At 36.2% G+C, this 27,647-nt stretch overlaps 1 protein-coding gene across 3 annotated transcripts in view; it reads left to right on the top strand.

Moving 5' to 3' along the window:
* The window catches only part of RGS7BP (regulator of G protein signaling 7 binding protein), a 53,843-nt gene extending 26,553 nt beyond the window's left edge, over nucleotides 1-27,290 (top strand). For all 3 annotated transcript variants that reach the window (XM_026717169.2, XM_087927228.1, XM_087927229.1), the window contains 4 exons: nucleotides 14,837-14,967; nucleotides 24,212-24,359; nucleotides 25,043-25,113; nucleotides 26,164-27,290. In XM_026717169.2, the coding sequence (XP_026572954.1) occupies nucleotides 14,837-14,967; nucleotides 24,212-24,359; nucleotides 25,043-25,113; nucleotides 26,164-26,255 (442 nt within the window). In that variant the 3' untranslated portion in view covers nucleotides 26,256-27,290. The remainder of the gene's footprint in view (nucleotides 1-14,836; nucleotides 14,968-24,211; nucleotides 24,360-25,042; nucleotides 25,114-26,163) is intronic.
* Nucleotides 27,291-27,647: the final 357 nt, after the last annotated feature.

The raw sequence follows: 27,647 nt of genomic DNA, 5'->3' as shown, positions 1-27,647 counted from the left end.
TCAACCCCCCCTGGCATCTGTTTCGGGTCAGATCAATTTCCACCTCTGCCGCCAGCACGTACCACAGCTGCAGCTCACTGGGGTCTCTTCTGGCAATACAGCTTTGATACACATCTTCATTCAACCCATACAGCTTTGATACACATCTTCATTCAACCCATCTTTAAAAGCTTCTATCAGGGCTCCCTGGGACCAGCCTCGAATATGACACACCAGCTCTCTAAATTCCTGGGTGTAGTCGGCCACTGATCTCCGCCCCTGATTTATGGTCTTCATCCTAATCCTGGCCTTACGTTCAGCAAGTGGGTCTTCAAACCTGGCCCGCAGCGCAGTCATGAACAGGTCATAATTCATCAGCTGAGGGGCATTATCATTATGCAAAGTCACCATCCACTTTGCAGCTGTTTCCTCCAGAGCCCCGGTAACACGTTTAACTTTGGCTGCTTCTGAGGAAAAATCCCCTCCGTATTCCTCCATATGGCTCCAGACTCATGCCAGGAAGAATCCTAACTCCTTGGGATCCCCCCCATATTTTACTTCCAGCGGGGGCACCTTTGGAGTTCTACGTCTTCTGGCAATTACTCCTCCCGCTGGGGGCGCCTGGGCTGCTGCTGCCTGTTGTGCTAGCCCAGGTTGATTTATGGGGGTGGCTGCTCTGATTCTTCTGGCTGGGGCTGCCTCCCCTTCCTCTCCCTCATACCTTTGATCAGTTTGAGGTTCTCCGATAGCTTCATTTAGAACATGCATGGCTTGAGTTAGTAAAAAATTATTTCTTTCCTTCTCTTGCCATGGTTCCTCTCTTCCACGCCAACGGATAGTGGTCACTCCTGGAGGAGGCTTTTCCTCAGGATCCTTCCAACCGACTCCCAGGAACCATTTGGGTTTTACAGCTGGTTTTTCCCCAAGATTTAGTTCTCTTAACAAGTTGGCTTCCCCTGCTGCCTCTAACAGCAGGGAATCTTGTCCTCCAATTGCTCCCAGGTCTTCTTGGTCACTGGCTGGATTTGACATTGTGTTCAGATACCCTTGGAAGAAAATTTATTATTTCTCCGGGTGGGCTGGTAATGTGGAGATTCAGAATAATGTCAGCTGGTGCTCCATTCAAAATCCAAGAAAGAAATACTTAGACTCTTTTAATCAGAGAAAAGATACCTTTTACTGGAAATCAAGTGGCAGCAACAAAAGAATTCTGAATCTGAGAAAATGGATGCGTAAATCACATATACGAAGTAATGGCAATGTTCCCACCCCCAATAGTTCAATTGGCTCATCCAATTAAAAGTTGTGTATATCATCATGTGGGCATCTCCAGGTGGTGATGAGGCTTCTGTCCATTGACCTTAACATAGTTCGATAAAGGGTTGCAGCTGCGCATAGCATAGGATAGAAGCCTAAGCAAGAATGTACCCCCCCCCCAGCTTATACAGTGCTGGTTTGTAACACCTCCAGCTCACTTCCCATAACCATTGCCCTCTCCTCCCCCCATTACTTATGACAGCCGAAAAATGCAAAGCAAAGGGAGAAAAATCTTGAAGGCTGACAAGAATAGAATAGAAATAGAATACTTTATTGGCCAAGTGTGATTGGACACACAAGGAATTTGTCTTGGTGTAAATACTCTCAGTTTTTTCTAAAGAAAAGACACATTCGTTAAGAATCATCAGGTACAACACTGAATGATAGTCATAGGGTGCAATCAACTCATACTAGGAAACAGTCAATATAAATCGTAAGGATACAAGCGACAAAGTTACAAATTATATTCATGAAATTAATATATATCTGATTTTATCCTACCCTGGACTCAAGTCAATATCTAAAAATTTGCCAGATTGTTCCCAAATACTGGAATTAGTTTGAGACCTGCTTAGCAACAATTGCCTGTTTTCTGCATCTCTTAGCATTCCTGTAGAAGACAAAAACTAGAAATTAGTAACTTCTGTTTGTAAGCTATCCAGTATTGCACCTGGGCAAATTCTGCAAATTAATAAACAGGTGTCAGAGACTGCTTTGATAATTTCTAGTGTATTTTTCCTAGTTCATTTTCTTTTTATTTAAATAGTGCAAGCTTATACTATAGTGCAAGCTTCCATTATAAGAAGCTTTTGCAATTAATGACAAAAACAGAAAAAAGGACACACATTTACTGCATTTTCCTTTCTTCTTTTCTTTTAACATCAAGTGTGTTTGCTTTTCAGCGAATCCTCTGAATCATTGGGATACATTTTGTCTGTTTTGCCATCCAGATTATAAAATATTTAATACTAGCTCGATATCTGTGCTTTGCTACAAAACTATGTGGTCAGGCTTAGTTTTGGGGGAGGAAAATAAGGGGGGGATTCTGCCTCTGCCTATCAGCATCCATCGGTATTCAGCATCCTGTCAGTGTGTTTGGAAACTGAAACAGTATTTATGTGAGCAAGGAGGTGACAGCAAGGAGCCTGGGAGTGGCTTAGCTCAACTGTTCTGTACTAAAGCTGCTTGATGTTGCACAACTGAAACTGAAACTCCTCTCTGCTTGTGTTTTGCATTTGGAACAGATTTCTTTTCAGGTGGGGAGGGGGAGTAGAACTTCTTAGCATCAGAGAGTGTCAATAATAATATACGAAATACAAATGCTCTGATGGTCATTTCAAAAAAATAGATTCTTAGTGAGCACCTAGAAGCCAAGAAGAACATACATGCCAAATTTCAAGTTTGTAGGCTTTATGGTTTTGGAGATTTTGCGATGATGCTTAGATTATGGAAATAAAATAACAGGACAATAACATAAACACTAATATTTTTCAGTGAAATATAATAAGTTTGTTTCTACATTGCTACTCTGTGGTTGGAGCATAATGATAATATTTTAGATCACATCTTTAAACAAGAAGTGGTGACATCTAAAAAGCTTGGCTAACTAAGACCAGAATAGCCTTTTTTGAGTGGCTTAGAATGGACTTTTGACCTACAGGACTTGCTTTGTTTTTCACTTTTCTTATGGGAGATTTTTATAGGCGCATTTAGAAAATTATCTCTGAAAAAGCAATTTCTTTTCAACATTCTACTATTTCCGTATTTCTTTATTTCATGCACCTGTTTCTTACTGCTTCTCCTCCCCCTCTTTTCCCCATATCTTTTCTCATTCCAGTTTATATCCCTCTCTTTCTTAATATCTTCCTTTCCCCTTTTCTGCTGGGTCTTTCTGTCTTTCCCAACTACACAGGTATTCCCCCTTTTGATTGCCGTCTTAAATTTCAACTTTTTAACCTTCCTTCTTAACCCACTTCTTTGTAGTGTTCTTTGTGGTAATTGTCTATTTAAAATGTCTTCTCCTTGAGTCGACTCCTCCTCCTCTGAAGCTCTTTCTTCTCGTTCTTAAATTGCCATTTCCATTTTTCTAATACAGAGCAAAGTGGTTCGCCTCTTTCCTGTAGTAATTCTCTCATATTTTTAAGTTCCATTTTTAATTCCCGAAGAGATATCTTTACAAACTCTTATATTTTATGATCGTTAAAGTCCACAAAAAAACCATTTTTACTTTCCTTCTTTCTTCTTTCAATTTTCTAAAGTTCTCAGTTATTCCAGCTGAGGGTCTATACCAAAAACATCAATCAATCCCACAATCAGTATCCACACAAGTTCATTCAGAAACAGGATGCTTTCCCTTTTGTTTGAGCTCAAGTTTTTGTCAAAAGATGGCACTCTCCATTATACAAAGTCTTCACCTTTCCCCCCTATTTTTTTATTTAGGGTTTTTCGAACCTCAATATTCCAGCACAGTCCAGTCTCCAATTTGTAAACTTTATTATTATTTTTTGACAATCTTAAGTCCAGCTTTATTTTATGCCTGTTTATTCCCAAAATATTTTAGTCCAATTTAGTTAAATCTTTAGTTCCGGCTTCTTCCTTTCCTGATTCGAAGCCCCGCTTAGCTGTCTATATATATATATATTTTCCTGTCCCTTTGTAATTTCGCTGGTCAGTTTTCTTTACTTAAAAATTCCATATTACCTTAATCCTGGGATACTTTTGTTTAGTTGTATTGCCTAGTTGTCCTGGTTCAGATGTTATCCACCTCTTTCTTCCCTCCTGCACAAATCTTAATCCAGCTGAGTCTTCCTCTTCAGGGTGGCAATTTCAAACCACCGCTGCAATTGTCTTCGGGGGGAAAAGACCTTGCCCAGGGGGGGAGATGCGACTCCCCTCAACCTGGCTTGTGGCTTCCCCTTACTCCACCACCCCTCCAAGGCAGCTTCAGCCCCTAATTGTAATGACCAGGGCTCTCCAACGAAAGAGCACGGACCATAGCCGCAGAGAGATGCGATCTACGGACTGTCAGCGAGGAGGCTCCTCCTTCTCCAGATTTTCATTTTTCTTATCCATCTGCACTGTACTCAGCATTCTTTAAGCTATTTGTTTTGGGGACCTTAAAGACTGCAGAAATTTATTGGTTTAGCAAGCCCTTGTACAGTACCGGCAGAACATGCAGGCTGAACTCTTACTTAAATTCTGTTTAACCTTCTCTTCTTTTACTGTACAGTGCTTTCCCCCTTTCTGCTGTTTTTATTTAAAACAACTTTTCTGCTTGAGCAAGATTTCTCAGCAAGCAAATGAACGAGTTAAAGTTCAGATGGTCAATTTCTCTTAAGTGATGTTGGTTGAAGAAAAAAGCCCTTGGGAGAAATAAGGTGGGTTTTTTTGGTGGGCCACAAGTATTTGTTATTCCTGACTTTATGTTTTCCACATGGAAATTATGGTTGCTTACAATTCTCATATAAGAATATTTTCTTGAAATGAGGAACAAAGGAAAGTGAACTATAAAATACTTCATGTGTAATTCAAACTATAATTTGATTGCAGTGCTGGAAATTACAAAAAAAAATGTATGAACACATCTGCAAAGTCACTAGGAATTGACTAAAAGCGATGTCATGATACTGATCTTGAAAACTGGAAGGGAGGGAAGGAAGGAAGGAAGGAAGGACTTTCCTGTTCCACCCATAGAATCTCATGGGAGGTATGCTGGCAAAAGGCATTAAAGCCCACACGTTTTTTTATCTGCATCACAGAAGTACATAAAAGGTGTATAGCTTCAACTATGCATCTTTTCTGCTTTCCTCTTCTTCCCCTTTGCAGATTCCCCTGGTTTTCACTACCGTTGCTGAACACCTCTGAGGTCCCCATTGAACAAAACTAGTGGATCATCAGGATTGATCAAGATTGATCTGTGGCAATACGCAGGAACAGAGAATATGCTATGCTATCATTTCTGATGCAATTCAGAATTGGCTGAAGTTGTTTTCTCCAGTATATTCTACTTCTCCCACTCCCTCTCTTTCTGTTTGTTTTTCTTTGTTCATACAGCAGGCTACAAATTAAATAAGTTCAGATTTCTAAGGGCACCCAGAATTGCTGCTCAGTTGAATCACCTTAGACTCTAAATAATGAATAGATTTATCAAGAGGATCACAGTTGGTTTACTTAAAAAATATTTAGGCTGCATCTCATTAAAATACTGAAGTTAACAATCAGATGGTAGATGTGTTCCCAACCGGTCCACATTACTAGCTATGCTTGCGGAGTCCTGCCTCTGCTAGACTAGGATATCAATATCCTCTCCTCAAATATGAATGCAGAAATGAATATTTCTCTTGTTCTGTATTAATGAACAATCTGAAAAGAGAGTTTACAAGGAGTGAGTAAAGATTTTAATATAATGTTCTTCACGAGTTAAGTGAAATGTATAAATTGCCTTCAGACTTGTATTACCGAGGTAAAGGTAAGCTTATTCGTGCTTTTTAAATTTGGAAGTGTTAACAAGAGTATTGAATATATTTATTATTTAACACCTTGGCATTTCTTAAAAAACGGCATCCCAGAGGCTTATTTTCATGACAGTTAATAGCTATATCCTAAATTCCAGCAAAAATCAAGGAAGAATGTGTAGGCGGCTTGTGTGTTTTCTGTGTAGCAATTCTAAATGCCAAAGAGAACAGATTTTTTTTTTTCTCTTAGGAAGTTATACAGCTAGAGCGAGGGAAAATGCTTCTAGGTCTCTTGTACGCATTTTTTTTTTACACTGATTAGGGTGACTTTAATAGATCTTATACCTTAAAAGTAGTACAAATGACACCTGCAGATATTTATCTTTTTTTCAGGTCCTACTCATTTACTTTGTTTATGTCAGTCCACCGCCCAAGAACAAAGAAAAACACATAGAGTTACTTCTTTTTTTATAATAAAAGTTTATTTAAGTTTTCACAAAACATACAAATACAAATAAAATACCTTTTTTTGAGAACAGCGTGCCCCCGGGTTATCACTTCTCCATACAGAGATAAACTCAATACATATTTATCTTATACATTCTAATACATATCTTACAACTTATTTTCACAATTTTTTCAATAGCTTTTCCCTTTTTTACTTCCAATAGCCTTATTTTAAATTATCTCATTCCTTTCTTAATTCAATTACATATCTTTTTCTATTTTTTAAAATCTTTCCAATCAATGTTTTTATACTTTCATCTGTCCTGTTTACAATTTCATACTATCTTTTCTCATAAAACAAATTTTCCCCTGTAATTACTAGACTGGAGTGTAACACCTTTGTATCTTTTTTCAAATCTTATTTAAAAATTTTAGTTACATCTTTACAGTTATAACATTGATTTTCTAACCTCTATTTTATAACACATACCTATTTTCAATCGAATTCTGCTTGGTACACTCCCTTAAAAATACACACTAAATTCTTAAAAGAAAAAAGTATATATGTATATATATATCTGTATATGTGTATAACAATAGTAAAGGGAATAATTATTCTATTCAAGTACAGCTCTGTCATTAATATTAATAACAATCTTTTACATTTCTATTTATTTTAACAAACATTACCTAGTAATATCAGTTGTCTTTCACTTTAATCATCTATATTTCATATTTTACTTATTACTGACTTTAAATAAAAATCCAAACAATAGTTATTAACAGTAATCAATAAAGTTATTATTCTTATTCAAGTTCATCTTGTCAACTGATAAAAATCTTCCATGTTTCTTTTCAGTTTTTTTAAATGTTCTTTTTAAATCATTGAGAGCCTTATTCTCTTTACAAACAAATATTCCACTACACATCAATAGAATTTTTTTCTATCACTCTAATCCTTTTCTATTTCTAATATAACAATGCTATCCCATGCACCCTTGCAGAATCCTCTCCTTAAATTAAATTTTAACCATTGTCTCTGTTTCTTTTAAATAGGTTTATACCTTTAATTCTTGTTCGCTTTTCCTGCACCTCTTTATCTTGTTTCTGTCCTTTGTAGCTTCTTTTCCTTTCCCTCTTCCCTCTCTTCTTCTCCCTCCCCTTTTTATTCCCTTTTCTATCTGATTCTCCTTTTTGTAATCCTCCCTTCTGCTTCTTCCTGATATTATGATTACTTTTCAAAATACTCTTTATTTTTTTGGTTGTTGTTTCAGTGCTTAAGTTTTTAACTCCCTTTCCCCCGCCTTTCCCTTTTTTACCCCGCTTAAAATTGCTTGGTCGTTAAAGATGGCTTCTTCATTGTCCCGCCCTTCTTGTTCTGTGAGCGTTTCTTGTTGTTTTTCATAGTTCAAGATCTCCATTTCAAAAAATTGAAATACGAAGCCAAAAGATCATCTTCCCTCTTGTGCTTCTTCTTTTTGTTCTTTAAGTCTCATTTTTAACTCTTCAGGGAGTGATGCCATTTTAAAAAAATTTAAACAACCCCCAGTTGTTTTTATTTTGTTTCATTAGGATCCTCCATCCAAAGTTCCAGGAATCATCCAATAATCCAAAACTTTTCTTGCTTCTTTTCTCACTTTCTCATTCCAGGGGCTTTGTTATCTTGTAACAAAGTTGCAGCTACAATGTGTCTTTTGCAAGTCTTGTTAAAATTCCACTATCGATTTTTTTTTAAAGTTCCTGGTGGTCTCCTCCATTTTCCGAATTCCACCCTCTTTTTTCCTTTTTTCCTCCACTGTTTTCTTTCTTTTTTTAAAGAAAATATTTAAATTATCCAATAATCTTTATCCCTTTGATACTTTATTTTCAGTTAGAAATAGCCTATTAATGTCAAAGTGGATTAATAAGAATTTTTTATTTGAATCTCTTCTTAACGTTCCAAGTCAATTAAAACTGTCAATGTGAGAGGAAGAAAAGCCAATTCCTTTTTCTTTCCCTTTCTCTTTTGCCGCTTAAAATCTTTTTTAGGAATAGTATTAGTCTTTAAAATTCAGGTTCCAGGTACCTTAAATAGATGTTCTCCATTCAACCCGGTCAGTCAAACTTTCTCCTTTAAACTTCCTCCTACACATTCTTGTCCGGTCGGGTTCTTCTTTGAGGTGGCCATTTCTGACCACCACTGCAACCACCTTTGGGAAAAGGAGTAATGGCCAGCCGAGGAGGAGAGATGTGGCTCTCCTCAACCCTGCTGATGGCTCCCCCTTCTTTACTACCTCTACAGGGTGGCTTCAGCCCCAAATCCAGATGGCTTGGGGTGCTCCAGCGGCGAGCATGGATCAAACCCGTGCAAGATTGCGATTTCGATCTGTCGCCGAAGAAGCCCAAACCAGAAGTGACACATGGAGTTACTTCTGAGTAGTTTCCGTTGTTGTTCTTCACCTATAGACCAAAATCTTGCCAAACTAAAGCAACTAACTGCATGATAATAGGCGTTCTCTGAGAGTCGCTAGGGAAGAGCCATTTTTGCCATCATCCACCTGATCAAACATTCAAGAGGAAGCAAACATACTTTGCTTCCTTTTTGGCCTCTGGAATGCAGTCCCTCCTGCGAATCCAGACTTCATTCCATCCCTGTTCATGAAGAATTCACATGAATTCATTTATCATTTTAGGAGTTTCACAGTGCTCAATGGCATCTGCAGGGGGAGGGTCAAGATAGTACATGGATGTCAAACTCGCCATGTCACGTTGCCATCATGTGATGCTTTGCAACATTTTCCCCATTTGCGGAGCTGGGATAGGCGTGACCTGCACATGACGCATCTGGCCCACAGGCCGCCAGTTTGACACCCCTGAGATAGTAGTTACAACTGAAGCCCTTCACCTTTATATATGTATGTGCTTATAAAAGAGAGAGGTTGCAATCGCATGATCTCAACCACCATCTTGATTTTTTTTAGTGCCCATCCCCCATGCCTGAGCCTGAGAATTCCTAATTTTCCATTTATGTGTTGCCATTTAAAGATCAGAAGTAAAAAGCCAATCAGAATAACAATTCATGGCTGAAAACGCATTAAAAATTTATAATGCCATTTTGTTTCCAGAACAATTTGGGTGCTATTACACTTCTTTTTCTTAAAATCTCAATTATATCAGTAGTAAGAGTTAATTCTGGATTTTTAGTGCTACAGATTCAAGAGATAGAATCCTTCTATAAAGTATATGCTAATTAAATAGCTATATATCCACAAGAGGGACCCTTGTAGCCTAGTACATTAAATAAATAAATAATCTCTAAAATTGTGTATTGTGAATGAAACATCCAGGTTGTCGAGGGAACTGATTGTGTTTAAAGGGAAATAGTCAGGGAAAGAAAATGTGTCAAATGTTTTTGCATCATGCTCTCCAAAGGTATCTAAAAATATAATTCAAATTAATCTTAACACTCTAATTATATAAAGTTAATATACTAAACATATGTGCCAAACTCTTTCCTTTTTAGGAAAAAAAACCCAAGAAAAATGACTGTTCTTTTTCTTATGAAAGAGACAACATTCCTGGAAATTTGTATTGGAAACCAAATCAAAACAGAGAATTTATCCAGATTGTTTCTATTTCTTGCCTGTCCATACAAAAAGAAGTAAAATGAAGGCATTGACAAATAGCCAAGATCACCAGTTCACTCTTGCAAATCAGGTTTAGGTTTGTCTTTCCAAAGTTGTGTCCTATCTTAGTCACCTCTGTGCACAAAAGGGTTCATGTTTATTGATGCCTTAATAAATTCCAATTACTGGTGATATAACCAAGCCATTCATGTGTTTCATTTTCTTCGCAGAGGGACTAAAAGAGTTTCTTCAGATTAGTTCCAAAACTTCTGGAAATGCTGTATCTTTAAATGTCCATACTATGTCACAGTTAATTGGGTACCATTTTATTTCTATATTTCCCTAATGGAATTCTATTTTAGGCATTTTTTTCTCTTGGAGGAAATTAATTGTGAGGGATAGGGATGTTCCCCAGTTCATTTCTGGTTCTGGTTCTTACCCAAGATTATTGAGGAAACAGAATAGGGAATTAGATGCCATAATATGGGAATAGCCCTAAAAGAAATGAGCATATTTTGCTAACGAAAATCTACTTTCCAGTATTCTGTCATAATGATATTTTCCAGTGTTGTATCATAAGGCACTGTTGTAATATACTATAATTTAAGAAGAACATTTTAATAGGCGGTAATAACCTTACGGATATACTTTTATTTTCAATAGAGACAGTCCTGTCCCTGTTCATTCCTTTCTCTTGTATTAATTTAAATACTAAATCACTGTTGGCTGGATACAACATTACAAAACTAATGGTTGTGGGGACTAAATTAAGTACTTTAAAAGTTTGTTACTTGCTAATCTAGGTGTATTCTATGCACTTTACAATACTTCAGCAGTTGGTTCTCCACCCAAAGGATACAACACCGATTTTGAGATTTTTTTGTTGCTAATGTTAAGAAAATCACTGCAGTCACTAAGCAAATCATGTTGTTAAGCTAATATGGCTTCTTCCTTTGATTCTGTTTGTCAGAAGCTTGTTGGGAAGGTTGCAGGTGATCACGTGACCATGGGATACTGCATTGTAAATACGTCCTAGTTGCCAAGCGCTCAAATTCTGATCATGTGACTATGGGCTGCTACAATGACTGTTATTTTGAGGAACGCACATAAATCACTTTTTTTTAGTGTCGCTGTAGCTTCAAAACAGTAGCTAATGGAATGGTCATAAGTCGAGGATTACCTGATTCAGATTTTCATGAATAGTTCCAAAGGTGAAGACGTGGCAAGGCTGAAGCCACAAGAAACAAGATAAATGTTGAAAAAGGAATCAAGGCTTGTGGTTGTGGTTGTCTTCAGAAGATGACAATAAGAATACATGCTACAAGTACTCCTGGAAGAGAAGGTGAAAGGCTAATAGTAAAACTGTCCAGTCCCCAGCTTTCTATGGAACTTGTGCATCAGACACAGAAGGCACTTAGGCAGGGCCAGCATTCCAAGAAGCCTCCCAGATACTAGAAGGAAACAAGGAAACCATGTGGATGTGATGAAAAGGCAGAGGATGGTTCTCCTGAGTTTCAGAATGAATTGCAGAGCCTGAAGAATAGTATTTCACAGGTTCTGCCAAGGGAAGGATTTCTTCTTCTGCCTGAGAGGGTGAAAAACAAATTTAGCATTTATAGTTGAGAAATGTGTGCATTGTTGTATCCCACTAAACCACTCCTATTTTAAAATGAGCTCACATATTCAAATTGTTATCATCAGCTGTTAGGTAGTTTGTCAGTGATCATTATATTTTGGCTTTTAGTTTCCTTGATTTAAAAAAATACCGTTTTATTTTAATTTTAACAGAACATGCTTCCATTCACAGGATAATTATCTTTTTAAAATGTCCACTTGGGTATACAGCAAGCTACCATATACAAAAGCATATTTTTGCCTATTTAATCAGTGTGTAGAATGTAGCCAAATATTGCCTAATGTGACTAATGGAATCCTTCCAAAGTCTTGGGCAGTTTTTTCCCTTTACTTGCTTCCTACTAAGTGGATCAGGGCTGTCAAACTCCCGGGCCAAAGGCCAGATATATCATGTGCTGGCCATGCCCACACCCAGTTTAGTGAAGGAGAGAAAAGTCTGTCTGGATATGTCATGTGTTGCCGCCATGACAACATGAGTTTGACACTCCTGAGTAGACGGTCCAAAGGCCTTTTCGTTGCAAGACGTTTGTTCTGCTTCTGGAAATCAGTATAACTTTTTCCTTTAATTCATGGGATGAAATACTGCATTGAAATTATTACACTGGGATTTTCCACTCTATTCTCTCCTTTGCAGACCTCCATATTGGATTTTCAGAACATTAAGAGAAAATGTGTGGCCCATGAGCTAGTAACTTTAATAAATGTATTTATTTGTCTGAATACCTCATTAACTGTAATCTACTTCCTAGCACCCTTATTTTTTTCACTTCAGCTTCAGGACTTTGCCCAAGGTACATTCATTTAATTTTCCAGAAAGAGAGAACTTCTTTGTTTTTTCAAGCATACCTTCCAAAACATATGTTTCAGTACACATAGGCAACTGATATGTAGAAACTCAAGCCTGCATTCTGTAACAATAGAAGCTTCAAAAATTTAGCTAAATTGCAGATAGGAAAGTAATACCAAAGGCACCTATTCCATTTTACATAATGATTATGTCTGGCTGGAGAATCACTGTATACTGCGTTGTCAGTTTCTGTCCTTATGATAGATTATGGTAGTTTAAGATAGAAAAATCTCTTACAAATAATGGCAATAATACTAACTCAGAAATAGTATTTTGAAATTGCAAGTATTGATTGATTCCTCTTTTTTCAGAAAATTATTGCATTGAAATGTCATATTCTGTACAATTAATTTTATTTCTTATTTGTGTAAATCCGCAGTCAACCATTTTTCAAAGACAACCCTGAGCAATGTACTATAAAAATAATTAACATGGTTCATAAAATCTGTATTCAAAATAATGCCTACAACACAAGCCATGGGTCAAAAAGCCCCTTGTCCTTCAAATTACTGTGACAAAACAATTAGAAGATGAGACTGATTTTAACATTTCCCAGCCCAAATGTGGGTGGGAAGGTTCAGATCTTTAATGCCTTGTGAAAGGCCAACGAAGTCAGGACCATCTGTCTCTCTGGGGTAATGTTGACCTATGTGGCAGGCATAGCAACAGATCTTTGAGAAATACTGGGTCATGCTTGTAATTTATCTTGGCCTAATGAAATGTTTATTTAATGTTTTGGTTAAAAATAAATATGGCTGTAATCCAGAACCCTGTACACATGGCTATTTTCCCATCATTCACATGGAATATTTCCCATATGAATAAAGAAGGAAAATATCCTGTGCTCCAAGAACTATATTTTGTATAACTATCAAGCTTTTGAATAGAAGTCAGTAGATTATTATGTTTTCCTTCATAATCTCTCAAAATGTAAAGTATCTTTTATTGTTAAAGATTTGGTTCACATATAACACTAAGACATTATTTTATTTGATTTAGGCTTAATGGTATTTGCAAATCAGGTCATTATTGTTCACCCGCTAGGATTTTAAAATGGCTTAGTGTTGCATAGAATACAGGTAATCCTTGATTAATGACCACTCATTAATGACTATTGGAAATTACAACTGTGCTGAACAAGTGGTACTTCCAATCGGTCCTCATCTCTAGTTTGTAAATACAAAGTTTATAAATACAAATACAGTCGCAGTATCACTATTTGCGAAGTCAGTAGGTGAGCCGGCAAGAGGTGACAGATGGCGACCATGTGTTTAACAACGTTACACAATTTAATGATAGCAACCAGAAATGCTGGAACTGCCATTACTAAGAAGCACCATCATGTGGTTTTGCACTTTACAGCTGTCATTTAGCTATGGAAATTATGGTCCTAATTACTGTCATTAAATAAGATGTGTACCAACTGATTTTAATTAATCTCATAGACAGAGGAGCAGTACATCTCAGTATCTTCCATACTAAGTCCTACTAAGGCTCTCCACAGAACTTTGTTTGCTTTTCAATAAATCACACTGTTTAATTTTGTTTGAACCTAATAACTAATATAGAATTGTTATCTTTTTCACAACTCATAGTTAATTTCAAAATAAGTTTCTAAAAATAATTTTTCAGCTATAATTAGGATTGACAATAGTTGTGGTCAAGTATAATGCTATATCGCAGATAATTTTAAAAAATAAATGAATATGTTTGGAGCCGGAATGCTAGTATTACTTGATCAAAAGAGCTATATATCTTTAAGCATTTATAGATCTCTATGCTAAAAGAATAGCAGTCTATAAATTTTATCAAAGATTTCACAGATTGTTACATTGATGTAAATCAGTTCTTAATGTAATTGTAAATCCATTTCATATGGAATTAGAATTAACATTCTCTTACATAAAATGAAATTGCATTTCCATTTGGCAAATTTTGGGAAAGATTTAGTAATCGGGGTTGGGTGATTTTTTTAAAAAAATAAATCAGCAAAGTTGGAAAATGACTAATGAACTAGTGATCATTAGCATACTTATTTTTCTTGCTGGAGAAAAAAGCAACAGGAAGGAATCAACACCTTGAAATAAAATTGGGAATGTTTGTTCCTGAAGTGTTTGCTTGATTTTCTTACCTGGGTTTTGAAATATTCATTGGCTTATGCAATTCTTTTGACGTCATTGACTTTCATGATAACAATCACAAATTGTTTCCTCAACTGAACTTCAAATCTTGGCTTGTCTTATCCAGAGAAGTAAGGCAGGGAGGAATTGGTAGCTGATGATTCTATACCTTCTAGATGTCCCTACAATTAATATTTTTTTGTTTAGGCATTTCATGCAAAAGAAAAATATTTTATATAGTGTAAGTATCGAGCCCCAATCCAGGGCTTGCCATACCCGGGGAGGGGTATACACACACACACACACACACACACACACACACACACACAGAGTGTGTATAATGCACTGTATGGAGAAATGTGGGGAGGAGAATTCTAGGTTGACAATGATAACATTTTCTACTTGTTTTACACATACATATATCTGTTGCAGGCCAGAAGATGGTGAAATTCATCCTGAAATCTGTAGACTATATATCCAGTTGCAGTGTTGCTTAGAAATGTACACCACAGAGATGCTGAAATCCATATGCCTTCTTGGATCACTTCAACTTCATCGGAAAGGTAGGAAGGTAACATAGGATAAATCCTTCAGATATTGTTTCATTCAATTCAGCTGTCAATGGCTAATTGTGAAATAGGACATTCATCTGTTAATCTTCAGCCCATAGATAGTTACAGAGCCTTTATAACTCAGCCCAGACCTTTGTAGCCCTTCTACTGCAGTTCAGATTTCTTGCATCTTTAGGCAGTATAAATAGTCCGATACAGATTTGCAGAAGAATATGAATGTTGATTTGTTGCTTTTGAAAAGAACCATTTTATCTTTTCTTATTTCTTCCGTAGGCTAAAATAAAATCAACTGTTATTTGGAATCACAGATCCCACATTTCAAAATAGCACACCCGCTCAAAACATAAAAATTGCACTAACTTCCTTTCATAGGTCATTCTTTAGTTCAGCAATCTAAATATGTCTCTCGTGGATTCTCTAGAAGTAAAGCAGGGCCCTATTAACCAGCTTCTGGGGACTATGAAAAAAGTCTTACTTGGAGCAGAAAATTACTTGGCTTTTCATGGGGGTGATTATTATACCATTGTTAAAAGCTGGCCATATAAAATGAAAGTGGTCAACACTGATTTTTCTCTGGGTTTTTTTAGGCAACTTATGCACAACTTCTATTTTCTGTGTACACAGTATTTATATTTGCCTCATAGAAATTCACATATGTTACATGGATTTCAGAAATAATTAGTATGCCATGGTATAAGTAAGGTTACCATAATAGCTCATCATAGGGGAGTCAGAAGTAAAGACTCAGTTGAGGGTCACGGAAGAGGTTAGCGACTGGAGAATTGAGTAAGTTCATTCAGAAGACAGAAAACCTTGTCTAGAAATCTAAAATCACAATAAACACCAGGAATTGAATCGTAGGTTGCTTTATGTCATAAAGCCAGATTGATACTGCTAAAGCATGACTTCAGTGTTGCTGTCTTCATTTCTATTGCTTCAATTCCATACTCACATTGATCACATACCTTTGTTTAGAAAATGTCTTGTTCCCAAATGTTCTTATGGAAAAGCTCTCTTGTCATCAGCTGTTTCTGTACTTTTATACTTTTGGCGCTTGGGTTATTTGTATTCATATGGGTTGGAGGTGCCCCTGTGTCCAAATTGGTCTTGGTTGCCAGGTGGCTGGACATAGAAGATGGCTGTGGCAATCTCAGCCCCAGGTTTCTGAAGATTTCTTTGCTGCCAAATCATAATATAGTTCACTTACCTTTGTATTGATGGATAATGGAATGGGCATAATGTTTGCTGCTCAGCACCCTCTGGCTTTTGTTCTACCCTGTCCTGAAATAGCATGATGAAAAAGCAGGTGGGCTTTTGATACCTGGCATGCTAGTGCATGATACATTTGTCTTTCAAAACTCTGTGCACTTAGTTTTATGAAAGAACATTTCAATTTCTTTCTTGTTTCTCTGCTATGTTGACTAATGGAGAGAAGTAGGCCTCCTTTCCAATTAACAATCATGGTTGGTGGGGACATTCCCTCCTTCCTGATGCAAAACATGTTTACTCTCCCATTTTGTCTCATGATATACATTCCCAGAAAATGAGCTATTCTTCTAGAGCAGTGTTTCCCAATTTCAGCAACTTTTAAGTTATTTGGACTTCAACTCCCAGAATTCCCCAGCCAGCATGACTTTGGGCCCATCATTCTCTCTCTCTCAGCCCAATTCACATCAAATGGCTGTTGTGATGGAGAAGATAGGGAAGACAATGGAGTATATTTGCTGCTTTGAGTTATTTATAAAAATAATACTATAAAGTTGGGATATAAATAAATAAAATACCTATACATACATGTCTCTAGCATTTTGCTTTTATTTATGAGAAATAGGGCCTCCATGTTGAAAACATTTTGTTGCCATCTACTGGTCATCTAGAGTTCTGTAACCAGATCGTGGTTAGATGAAAATTTGGAGAGCTCTTTCCTCTCTGAATAAAGCAATTTTCAAAGAGGCTATGACTATAAAATATGCAATATGTTGTAGAAAAGGAAGACTGGTACATTAATTGTCTGCTTCCTCACTGATGCAGTAGTAATTTAAGCCATGGTTGCACCATTTACACACCTCCTTGTGTTTTTTAATAGAGGAGGACAATTGACAGCATTCTGTGACATGAAATACCAAGTCTAAGACTTAGTTCTCCGTGAACAATATCTCAGTCTGTAGCATCAAGGATCAGTATTACTCGGGGGAAGGAACTTGTTTGTCAAGCTTGTTTCAAGCTTGTTTGTCTTAAGTTTTGAGGTTGTGGATGGGAGATTCATATGCCGTTTTCTTTTCCACCCAATGTAGAAGCTATCAGTATATAACAGTTAAAAAAACCATGCAAGGCTCTCTCAGTTAACCATTTGTCTTCTTTTTTATTTCCTCCTTTGTAATATTTTAGTAAGCTGTTTAACAGAAAGAGAAAAGTCAATCCTTTCAAGTTTGATTGGAAACATAAGGCATAAAAGGAAAATTAGGGAATAGAAAATGGGGGGAGGAGCAAAGAAAAAACACATTTTTTTCAATCTACTTAGAGTTACCTTTAGGCGAGATGGGTGGCATGTAAATTTAATAAATAATTTCTTAGAGCACAGAATTCTCATAAAAATTAAGACAGAAAGAAATCAGAGAGGGAGAAATTCAGAAGCAGAATTGTTGAAGTGATTCTACTTCTTAGTTCTGGTAGTTGGTGAAATGACAATTTATAAGGGAGGGAAATTAGTTCAGTAGTGAATGACAATATCACCGACCTCTGACATCTCCACTTACCAAATAGAAAGCAATATGATGGTCTCCTGAGCAGGACCTGAAATTATGCCAATCAAAGCAAACATATTGGACCAGATGCAAGAAGCAAAGTAAATACATAGCAAGACAAGCCAGTAGAAAAAAATACCGTTGGCTTCATGTACTAATGGAACAGCATTTCTGAATAATTATCTCATTAATCCTGGAAAACCCTATTTCTAAGAGGCGTCAAGCAATACCTTTGTTCTCAGTCTTCTCTCAGCAGTAAGATGGTGTCCACCAAGCACTCCTAATCCTCTGAAAGTAAGAGTGTTATCACTGCATTATTAACCAGCATTTAAAAAGCATCACAGTTGACTTAACATATAGCAGCTATTCACAACTACATCTTTCATGTTTAACTCTGAATATTATTTTATTTCCTGGCACTGTGGTTTTGAATCTGTGCTGTACAGTCAAGTTGCATTACTACGCAATTTTCTGGGAGATGTCTACCAAATAATTTTTCACCTGACTGCACTCATTTTCTTTCTTATGTTCCCAAGAACGTGTAATTATGAATATATCATCATCAGGTCTCTGACCCTCTAAACTCAGGAAGATAGGTTATCAACTTAAGCAAGCCGCACAGTTGGATGCTTTGGTGATTTTTCTTACCTTGTGGATACAAAACAATTTTGCAAAATCAAAGCTTAAGGTTCCCTGTTGCTTTTTATATCGTTTGTAAAGTCCACCTTGCTACCTAGGTCCAATTTCTTCCTTCAGGGAGCTAATCTACAGAAATAAAATCAACCTCCTTGTATGGAGGCAGTAAACATATTGAAACTAAAATAGCTCTTTTTCAAAAAGACACTGAGCTGTTTTTAATCCAGATGTGCCCTTCTCTTGCAAGCATGATGCCTTCCTCCTACACACTAATTGAGCAGAAGCCAAACCTTAGGAACTCAACTCTGCACGGCTTGCTCTGGAGATATTTTTATGGGGGAGAGAGGAGGAAAGGAGTACTTTAAAAGGAGTACTCCTATGCCACACAAAAATAGCACGTCCCCTCATCTGTTTTTGGTAAAGTAGTGTTGTTCATTATTCTTGTTTTATGTATTATTAGTTCTCTGTAACCCATCTAGAACACACTAGAATCAAGTTAATGATAAATCATATACATGTACACTAGTAATTTCACATCATTGGAAATTAAACTTGCTGATTTATCTTTTGATTATAATGACTTACTCCAAGGTCTTTTGCTAAACACTTTATATTTACACATTTAACTTCTCTTTTTTAAGTGAAGAAATTTGTATTTGCCTTATTTGAACTTCTAACATGTAGGAAATTTATTTTTTTTGTTCGCTTCATTAACTTTTGGCCTAAAAGAAATCGTGTTATTTATATTACAAGTATATACACTTCATTTTACTCCATTATGATTTATTTCTTTTGTGTAGCTGCCCTTCTTACATATGTTAATTAATCCACATCTTCAGTAACTTGCCTGCTTTGAATATTTTTCCAACAATTCTCCGATATGCATGTGCAGTCACACAGACAAGCAAAAACATGGCCAACCTGCAGAGTCTAAAATGCTTTGAAGCAAATTTATTTCCATTTGTCTAATCAGTGTTTCTCAACCTTTGCAACTTTAAGACTTCAGCTCCCACAATTTCCCAGCCAGGTTGACAAACACTGGTCACTCGAAGTAGATGCTTGTTTATACATCTTATGCCCAAGCAATTAACATACTGATTTTTAATCATTTCACCCTCTAAGTCTACTCTTCCACATGTACTTTTAAGAAGACAGACTAAGGAGGAAATGTGATGGCTGAGGTGAACCATAAAAAAAAAAGAAACACAGCCACTGTGAGAATGTGGGTGTCTATTTACGAGCTTTTGCTGTGATGAATGTTGGGAATTTCTATCTGTTCACAGGTGCCACTTCAGAGCCACTTCATAACCATTTTGTCCTGAACAAGGTGGAACAATTGCCTGGTGGCAGTCAAGTGTTTGTAAGGAGAAAATTGCTGACAGATAGTCGAATGCTTTTGTACTCCTTGTGGCATTGATACTGACCTAAAGGAGTCATTATTTGCAAAGTCCTTCAAATTCAATTGAAATAGAAGGAATCCTGGGCAAGAGAGCCTTCTGAATTACCTAGAGAAGGCTTTTTTTTTTCTTTTGGTCTCCCTTTGGAAGCTAAAGGAAGTAGCCTCTTACTTCTGTTTTACCCTCTTGACTCAAGCTATTTCTGCTAACGGGAGAGCTATCTCACATGTTAGACCAATTGTGTCCAAAGCAGGGCATTTTGCTTAAAGGAGTTCCTTTAAAAAAATCAACGTGCTACATACTTTGGGAAATATCAAACTTGCAAAGAAGAAAAGGAAAACATTATTTCCATTGGTGAAAATGGTTTGTGCATCATAATGCATTTCTGCCATAATGCTTCTCCTTTGGAAATTAAAAATGAGGCACAGTCAAGATAACTTGAAAAAAGCCAGTACTACGCTGCCACCATAAAAGCTGCTTTAGAAATAAAAAACTATGACATTTATTCCCTATGTTACGTATTTCATATTCTTCTTAGAAAAGTACATGAACACTTACTTTATTTATACACTACTGGATTAAAAAAACAAAAACAGTAAAAAACGTAAAAGCCAATATAAAAACACAAGCAACCATAAAAGTGGTAAGTAGATTTATGGCCATTCATTTCTGAAAGGAAAAATTCTGTCTTTCACAGTTTCTGGAAAGGCAACAATTAGGGTGCTAGTCTACACTCAAGACAAGAGTGCTCCACAATATGGCGAGTGCAACAGAAAAATATTGCCCACGAGGGTAGACCATTTTTGTTAAGGGCTTATTTTTACAGTTTTATTTCTAGGCTGCTGTGTTCCATAACTGTAATAAACTAATGACTTCTAGTAACTTAGTCTTGGCATGATACAGAAATAGCTTGCCAAGCATCCAAGGAATGGATTAGTTGAACAGTGTGTTTTGATTTCCTCACTCTTATTATAAAATGTGCAAGTGCTGCATAAATAGAATCTTAAGTACATGAAGGAACTTAAGATATAATGAAATTGCTTTAAATTGACTAACCTGCTGTCACAGAGCCCGATTTTGCTCTGGGGTGTCATAAGATCTTGAGTTCTCAAAAAATAATCAGATGCTCAGCATCCAAAAACCTTATGATTTTTCTCCTTTTTATTGATAATGTATGCTAGATTAGAAAGGTTTCCTTCAGCAGTGCAAATTTCTTTTGAGTCAAGCAGCCTTTGAGCTAAGTCATTTAAATTATCATCTCTCCTGCCTTCCTGCAGCTTTCCAATAAATCAGCAGGGAGTAAAACTGTGACTTATGTTCAAGCATTTTAAAGTTAATTATCTTGCCAATGGCAACATGAAGCTTCCATTTCTGATATAGTCTATCTTGTTAAGTATGTTACCATTTGTACAACCCCCTCTCCCTTAGAGTTAAATAAGGACATGAATTATTCCTAGCTTAATTATTATTCTTAGAGTTTGCAGCCTTTGATATATATTTTTTTTAGTCTTCAGCCAGACTGACTGCAGAAAGAAGACAGGTGCCTTGCTTCATCCCTGGTCCTATTTGTAGCCTTTGGGCTACTCTGCAACTGCAGTCCTTTCCTGGGCTGCTCTAGACCAAGGGTCCTCATCTTCTGGTCCATGGACCGGCAGCAGTCCACGGCATGCTAGAAACCAGGCTGTGCAAACCAGTAAAGCCCCATGTGCAGGATGCAGGCAGCGTGCAAAACCACGCCCCCTCCGATCCACAGAAAAACCTCTCTCCAACATCCCTGGTGCCCAAAAGATTGGGGGCCACTGCTCTAGACCTCTTCAGTGGTCTGAGTCTGCTCTGAAACAAGCAAAACTTCAGCAGGTCCATAGCTGTATAAGCCATATAGTTTGTCAGCCTTTTTTTTCTTTTCATTTTAAATGAAAGTTTTATTAAGTTATTATAGCATAAAGTACAATTAAAATAAAGATTTAAAAAGGGGGAGTGCAGGATAAAAAAAGGAAAGAAAAAATGGTGTTGACTTCTAAACCTTTCCAACACAGTAAAATGCTAATACATTTATGACGTCAGTTTTTTTACATTACTGTAATTATTACAAACCGATTATATAATTATAGAATTACCAAACCATCGATTCAATCTTCTATTAATTCTAAATTTCATGTTTTTGTTTCAAGCATAAAAACCAGAAGCAATATCCCATAAAAACAAGATCAAATTAAATCTCTTGGTTAAAAAGTTTACATCACCATCTTAACTAAATCCATTTTTCTGTATTGTGGGAAATGATATATGTTTCTATTTGCACTTATTAATCTTTCTAGATTATCATCATCTTTATTAACAAAGATCACTATACTTGTTCAAATTATCAATTTTTTGTTAGATTCTTCAATAAAATTATAAATTATAACTCCCAGCATCAAATAAATGTGGCAGATTCATAGAAATGACAAAATAAAACCACAATTCCTTTAATTCCTTGTATTTCTCTATCAAAGAAAAAAAGTATCCCATGTTTCTCAAAAAATGGCGCAGATCTTTAAAAAGGAGTAAGAGACTGTGACTGAAAAGAGCCTCTTTTAGCTTAGTAAGGATAATAAATAAAGTGTTTTAATAAGTGAAATGTGTGATTTATTACCCATTTTAAAAAAAAACACCCCAAAGGCTGCTTTTTCAATCGTGAAGTGGTTGCAGCTCCACCTCCCAGCTTTTGTAGATATTGCCTGGCACTTGAAAGTGCAGTTCCAGAGTCTTCTTGCAGACTGCTACAGACTGGAGGATCTTATGGGATGATTCTGGGACTTTCTCTAACTCAGGAGACTCATATAAACTTAGAGAACTCAATTCTCTGTAAATTAAAAAAGCTTTGGTCCAGAAAGGGCCTTTTGGACTGGTCAGTTGGTCATATCACAGAGTCAAAATAATGGCTGTGACGATGCAGCTGAACATTTTTACACGCCTCATAAAAGGTTTTGACTGTGAGTATCATCTTGCCTTTTTTGACACACATGTACACTGTTCTCTTCTATAAACGCGTATGCATTTTAAACGTTAAGGGTATAGCATAGGTGTTACTTGTCTTTTTGTCTAGTTCATGTAGTGTAGATTTTTGCATATTTTGAAAGTTTATTTATTTTGACAGTCTGATCACTAACAGTAAAGCACAAGTATCAGCAATATCTGATAAATATAAACAACATAAATATCAGCAATATCTCAGAGCATGAAAACCCTGCACAGAAATAAAACACTTACTTGCACCTTAAAATCATTTGTTTAAAAAAATTGCTCCAAAACACTATGGCAATACAAAACATGAGAAAGAAAGAATGTTTTAAGATTAGTTCAATATGGACCTGATTTGTTCTGGAAACTGCTGTGGAAACAGAAGCTATAAGGGCATTTGTTTTAGAAAATTGTACAAAAAATGTTCAAAAAATGTCTCTTAGAAAGAAGCATTTCATTTCATTTTTTTAATATTTAGAAGCTATTTCACTCACTTTTTTCTCAACAACTTTAATGTGCATTCTATGTCATTATTTACTGTTCTGCCTCTTGCTGCTTGCTTATGGTTAATCTACCATTCTGTGTTCTAGAGGCTTAGATGTCCATGTTCTTCTGTTTTATCAGTTCTCTTGATAAAGCTAGTATTAGACCCTACTTTATGTTTTCTTAATCAGGATTCTTCCGCCCCTCCTCAGCCTGCTAACTCATGCTGCTGTTTCAAATGTTCTCCTTTCTTTCAGTGGACAATGTGCCTGGCACCATAGCTGGGGCTTTTTTAAAGGGCCATTTTACCATTTTAAAAGGCAGATCCTGCCTTTTAAAAAAGTAAGTGAAGGGGAGACTTGAACATTCCAGCTGGCGCACATGCTTCAATTCTTTTTTTCTTAGCAGAAAGAGAATAAAGTATGAAAACTGCAAACCCTGCATTGCATTATTTACGCAGCAAGCATTATTCAATTTGTCATATTGTTATATAGTGCAGAGGTCTCCAAACTTGGCAACTTTAAGACTTGTGGACTTCAACTCTCAGAATACCGAGAGTTGAAGTCCACAAGTCTTAAAGTTGCCAAGTTTGGAGACCCCTGATATAGTGGAATGTAGTCTGGAGCCACAGGAGGGAAGAGCTTTCCCAGAAGGCAACAAGACCCGGAGCTAAGAATCTCTATTAGGAAGAAAACAAGGTGAGATCCTCCCTAGGAACTCATGGAGTATATTACTGCTTTAGTCTGGTAAGATTCTATTTGTAGACAAACAGAAATAAACTACTCAGAAGTAGCTCCACGTGTTTGTTCTTGATTATTTGGGCCTGAACAATGTTGGTTTGTTTATGTATTTTATTTATAGCACCGAAATTAAGCAGACGTTGCCAAATCGGCAGGTGAAAGGATTAGGGGGAAGATATTGACATAACATCTTTGTGATTAAATGTGTTTTGTTTGGTGCTTTCTTTCAAAGGGACAGAGACCTGTGCAGCACCCAAGAGCCTTGACAGTAAGCTAGAGGAGAGTTCAGAAGCTCCTATTTTGGAAGAAACATCATCTTCACCAGTAGAAATACAACAACATTTATGGCAGGTTTCCACAGATATTGAAAACACCGAGAGGTATGATGTTTTGGGGGGGTGTGGGTGGTCTAATTTGGTTCTTAAATTATTATTTTTTACTTTTATATTTATTTAGTAGAATTTGTCCAAGCTATTCCATATGTTCAGTATCACAGCTGAAAACAATGCAGGACTAGATACCTAAATAAATGGTAACTGATCTCAGTTTTGTTAGCAAAACTAATATGCTGAATGATACTGATGTATATTTGCTGTAAATTGCCTGGTGTATATTTGTCAACCTACAGTATATCACGAAGATGTACTAGTTTTTTTATTGCTGGTTTTTATTGTCATAGGTTTTTAATGTTTGCACAGTAATAACGAGTTGACTGTAATAAAGATTGGTTTGAATGTTTATTTATTCATTGCATCCTGTCGTCCCATTATGATTGGTCTGGGCTATAAATATTTAAATAAGTATTAGAAATGTATCACACACCCAAGATAAATAGATTTTGAATATATATTGATGCCATTCTTACCATTCTCTAATTCTTCCTTATGTTTTTTTTAATTGTTGTTCTTATTGTTAGCATAAAAGCTGATATTTATTGAAAACATGTTGATACCATGTTTGGTTGGTGTGCATATTCCTTTTTTTAAAAATTCCGTAGTGGTGTTCTTATATTCTAAAATGTAAAAATAGGTCTTTATTTAAGTTCTGTGCTTTATGTCTGCAGGGATATGAGAGAAATGAAAAACCTTTTAAGTAAACTCAGGGAGACTATGCCTTTACCATTGAAAAATCAAGGTAAGCTTTTCTTTTCTGTATTTATCAATACGATAGTTGAGTCGGCTGGCTAAATCCCTTTCAGTAATGGTGAATGAATTTCTCATAAACTAGATTGGATGCTTCAAAACAGGTGATATCTGTTGTTGTCTCCCATGCCAGGGAGTATGGGACTACCTCCTCTTCTTTTTGTAGTTTATATTTTGAATATAAACTAAAATGTAACTGAGGGACATGATCCTGCAGCTGTTGCTGAATTCTAAGCATCCTTTGATTTTGCCCACACTGGCTAGGATTGCTGAAGGGTTCAGCAATGTTGGAAAGGAACAAGTTCTTTACCTCTGGCTTCCTCCTTAGCCCAGCTAAAATAAAGCCTAAAATATGTATATTACATCTGCTCTTGTGTACAGTATCATGTACTTTAGCTCCCATCCCTTCCTATTCTCATATTACTCTGTAAATTTGCTGTTGCTGTATCTGTAGTATTAAAAGATACTACTGGTCCCCATAAATTGGAAGATGTAACTCCATTTTGAGTTAATTGTGTTAATCACTTCTCTGCTATCAAGTGTTACTTCGACATCTCTTTCACACTTTTCTATTTTGACAAGTTTGTAATTTGGAGTTTTTAACTGATGTCCATATTAAATTAAGCCGGTTGGTTTGGTCACCAAAGAGTTATTCTAATCTCTTCTGCTATTTACATTTTCAATATGTTTATAGGCATCCTGGTTACAAAAGTAGATCAGAATAATTGTTGATAATAGCAATAATAATAGTATTCAAGGTGCTAGCATTGCTGAAACCTGAAGGTATCAAATATGATTGAGGAAGGTGCTTCTCTCCTAAACCATAATAAAATATATTCTAATAGTGAAATGTACACAAGAGTTACTATTTATTATAGTGAAGTTTGAAAGAAAACTTCCCCAGACCCCATGAATCAAGTTTTCCCCTTAAAGCCCTCCAGATTTCACAGCTTGCTCTATGGTAAGGCAGAAATGTTGCTGTTAAGAATCCACACTCAATTGCTACTGAGACTAACTCTGCTCTTTTTATTTAAAATCACAGATGATAGCAGCCTGCTAAACTTGACTCCTTATCCATTAGTGCGAAGACGGAAGAGAAGATTCTTTGGATTGTGCTGTCTTGTCTCCAGTTAAATGATCCATTTCAGAGGAGTATAGATGACTGCAGCCAATACAAAATGTCCTTTATTGGGATCAGTTAAAATGATCTAAGTCAGTGTTTCTCAACGTCAGAAATTTTAAGTTGGGTGTACTTCAACTCAATTGGCTGGGGGAATTCTGGAAATTGAAACCCACCCATCTTAAAGTCTCTGAGGTTGAGAAGCCCTGTTCTAAAATGACCATGTGCGTTTTCTACATGCCCCTTGTTATATTTCTTCCCTCCTTTTCAAAGAGTTTGTTGCTGAAAGGAACCAAATTCAGAAACCCAATTGAACACTATTAAGAATATTTTTAAACTTTTTTTTGATGGCATATAGCATGTCTACTTTAAATCATTTTGTGATTAGATGCAAATATGATTATTAACCAACACATGCAAATTTTTTATTTAGTGTACAAGCCACAACCAATTATGTACAGTGCAACAGTATGACTGTAGCTCTTGCTAGTATGATGTTATGAACATTTGAACATATTCTATTAAGCAATTTTAATCCATAGAAAACTGTTTAGAAGAGCAAAATTGTGCTTAAATTCTAAAATGCTAAAATAAACAGAGCCAATATTGTACGAGAACAAACACACTCTATTGCTTTTTGTGCTCTCATTCATATTTAGTCTTCCACTCTATAACACAACTTATACAAGATCTTCATAGTACAATTTTTTAATTTCTAATACATAAGCAACATAACATTGATATGTTGTTCCTGTAAATATGAGATAATATCTACATATTGTATAATGCATAGGAATAGCTATTTTACTTTTTTTAAATAAAAAATCTGAACATGTTTATGTTACAACCTTAAGTAGAAAATTTAAAAGATGGTGTGGGAAACAATAAAATCCACCGAAACATTATTCCATTTTGTTTCCTGTAAAGGTTGAAGCATGGTGTCAGAACATCAACTTAGTGTTATTGCTTATAGGGCATGCCAAAATAGCTCTAACTGTAAAATATTAAACATTTTACATTGTTAATAAATATTTTTAGTTAAACTAAAATATGTCTTCTTTGTAATATTTATATTATTATTTTTATTCCTCAGCACTATATCTGCTATGTGCCATGATTCAGAATGTGATCCTGACCTTGAATCTCACAGTGTTACTCCAACTGAGCCTCTGCTTCAGAATAGTCAAACTCTGAAGCCAGTAAGCCAGAATTCAATTGAGGCTGATCAGCCACAGGCATCTCCTGTTCTACTGGAACAATTAGATAATGAGGTACAACCCCCAGGTCTCGATGTCTATAGAAACAAGCAGAGCAACGCTCCTCAATGAAACTCCTTACTAGGCAAAGGGCAGTAATTGTAGCCAAGTGTCAGCAGACAGATAGTCACTTTGCTTGTAGTCTTTGTT

This window comes from Pseudonaja textilis, chromosome 2 (genome assembly GCF_049901715.1).
Source record: "Pseudonaja textilis isolate UNSWEBS1 chromosome 2, rPseTex1.2, whole genome shotgun sequence".
NCBI lineage: Eukaryota > Metazoa > Chordata > Lepidosauria > Squamata > Elapidae > Pseudonaja > Pseudonaja textilis.
The sequence above is the reverse complement of the archived record's forward strand: the minus strand, read 5'-3'. Positions and strand labels throughout refer to the sequence as shown.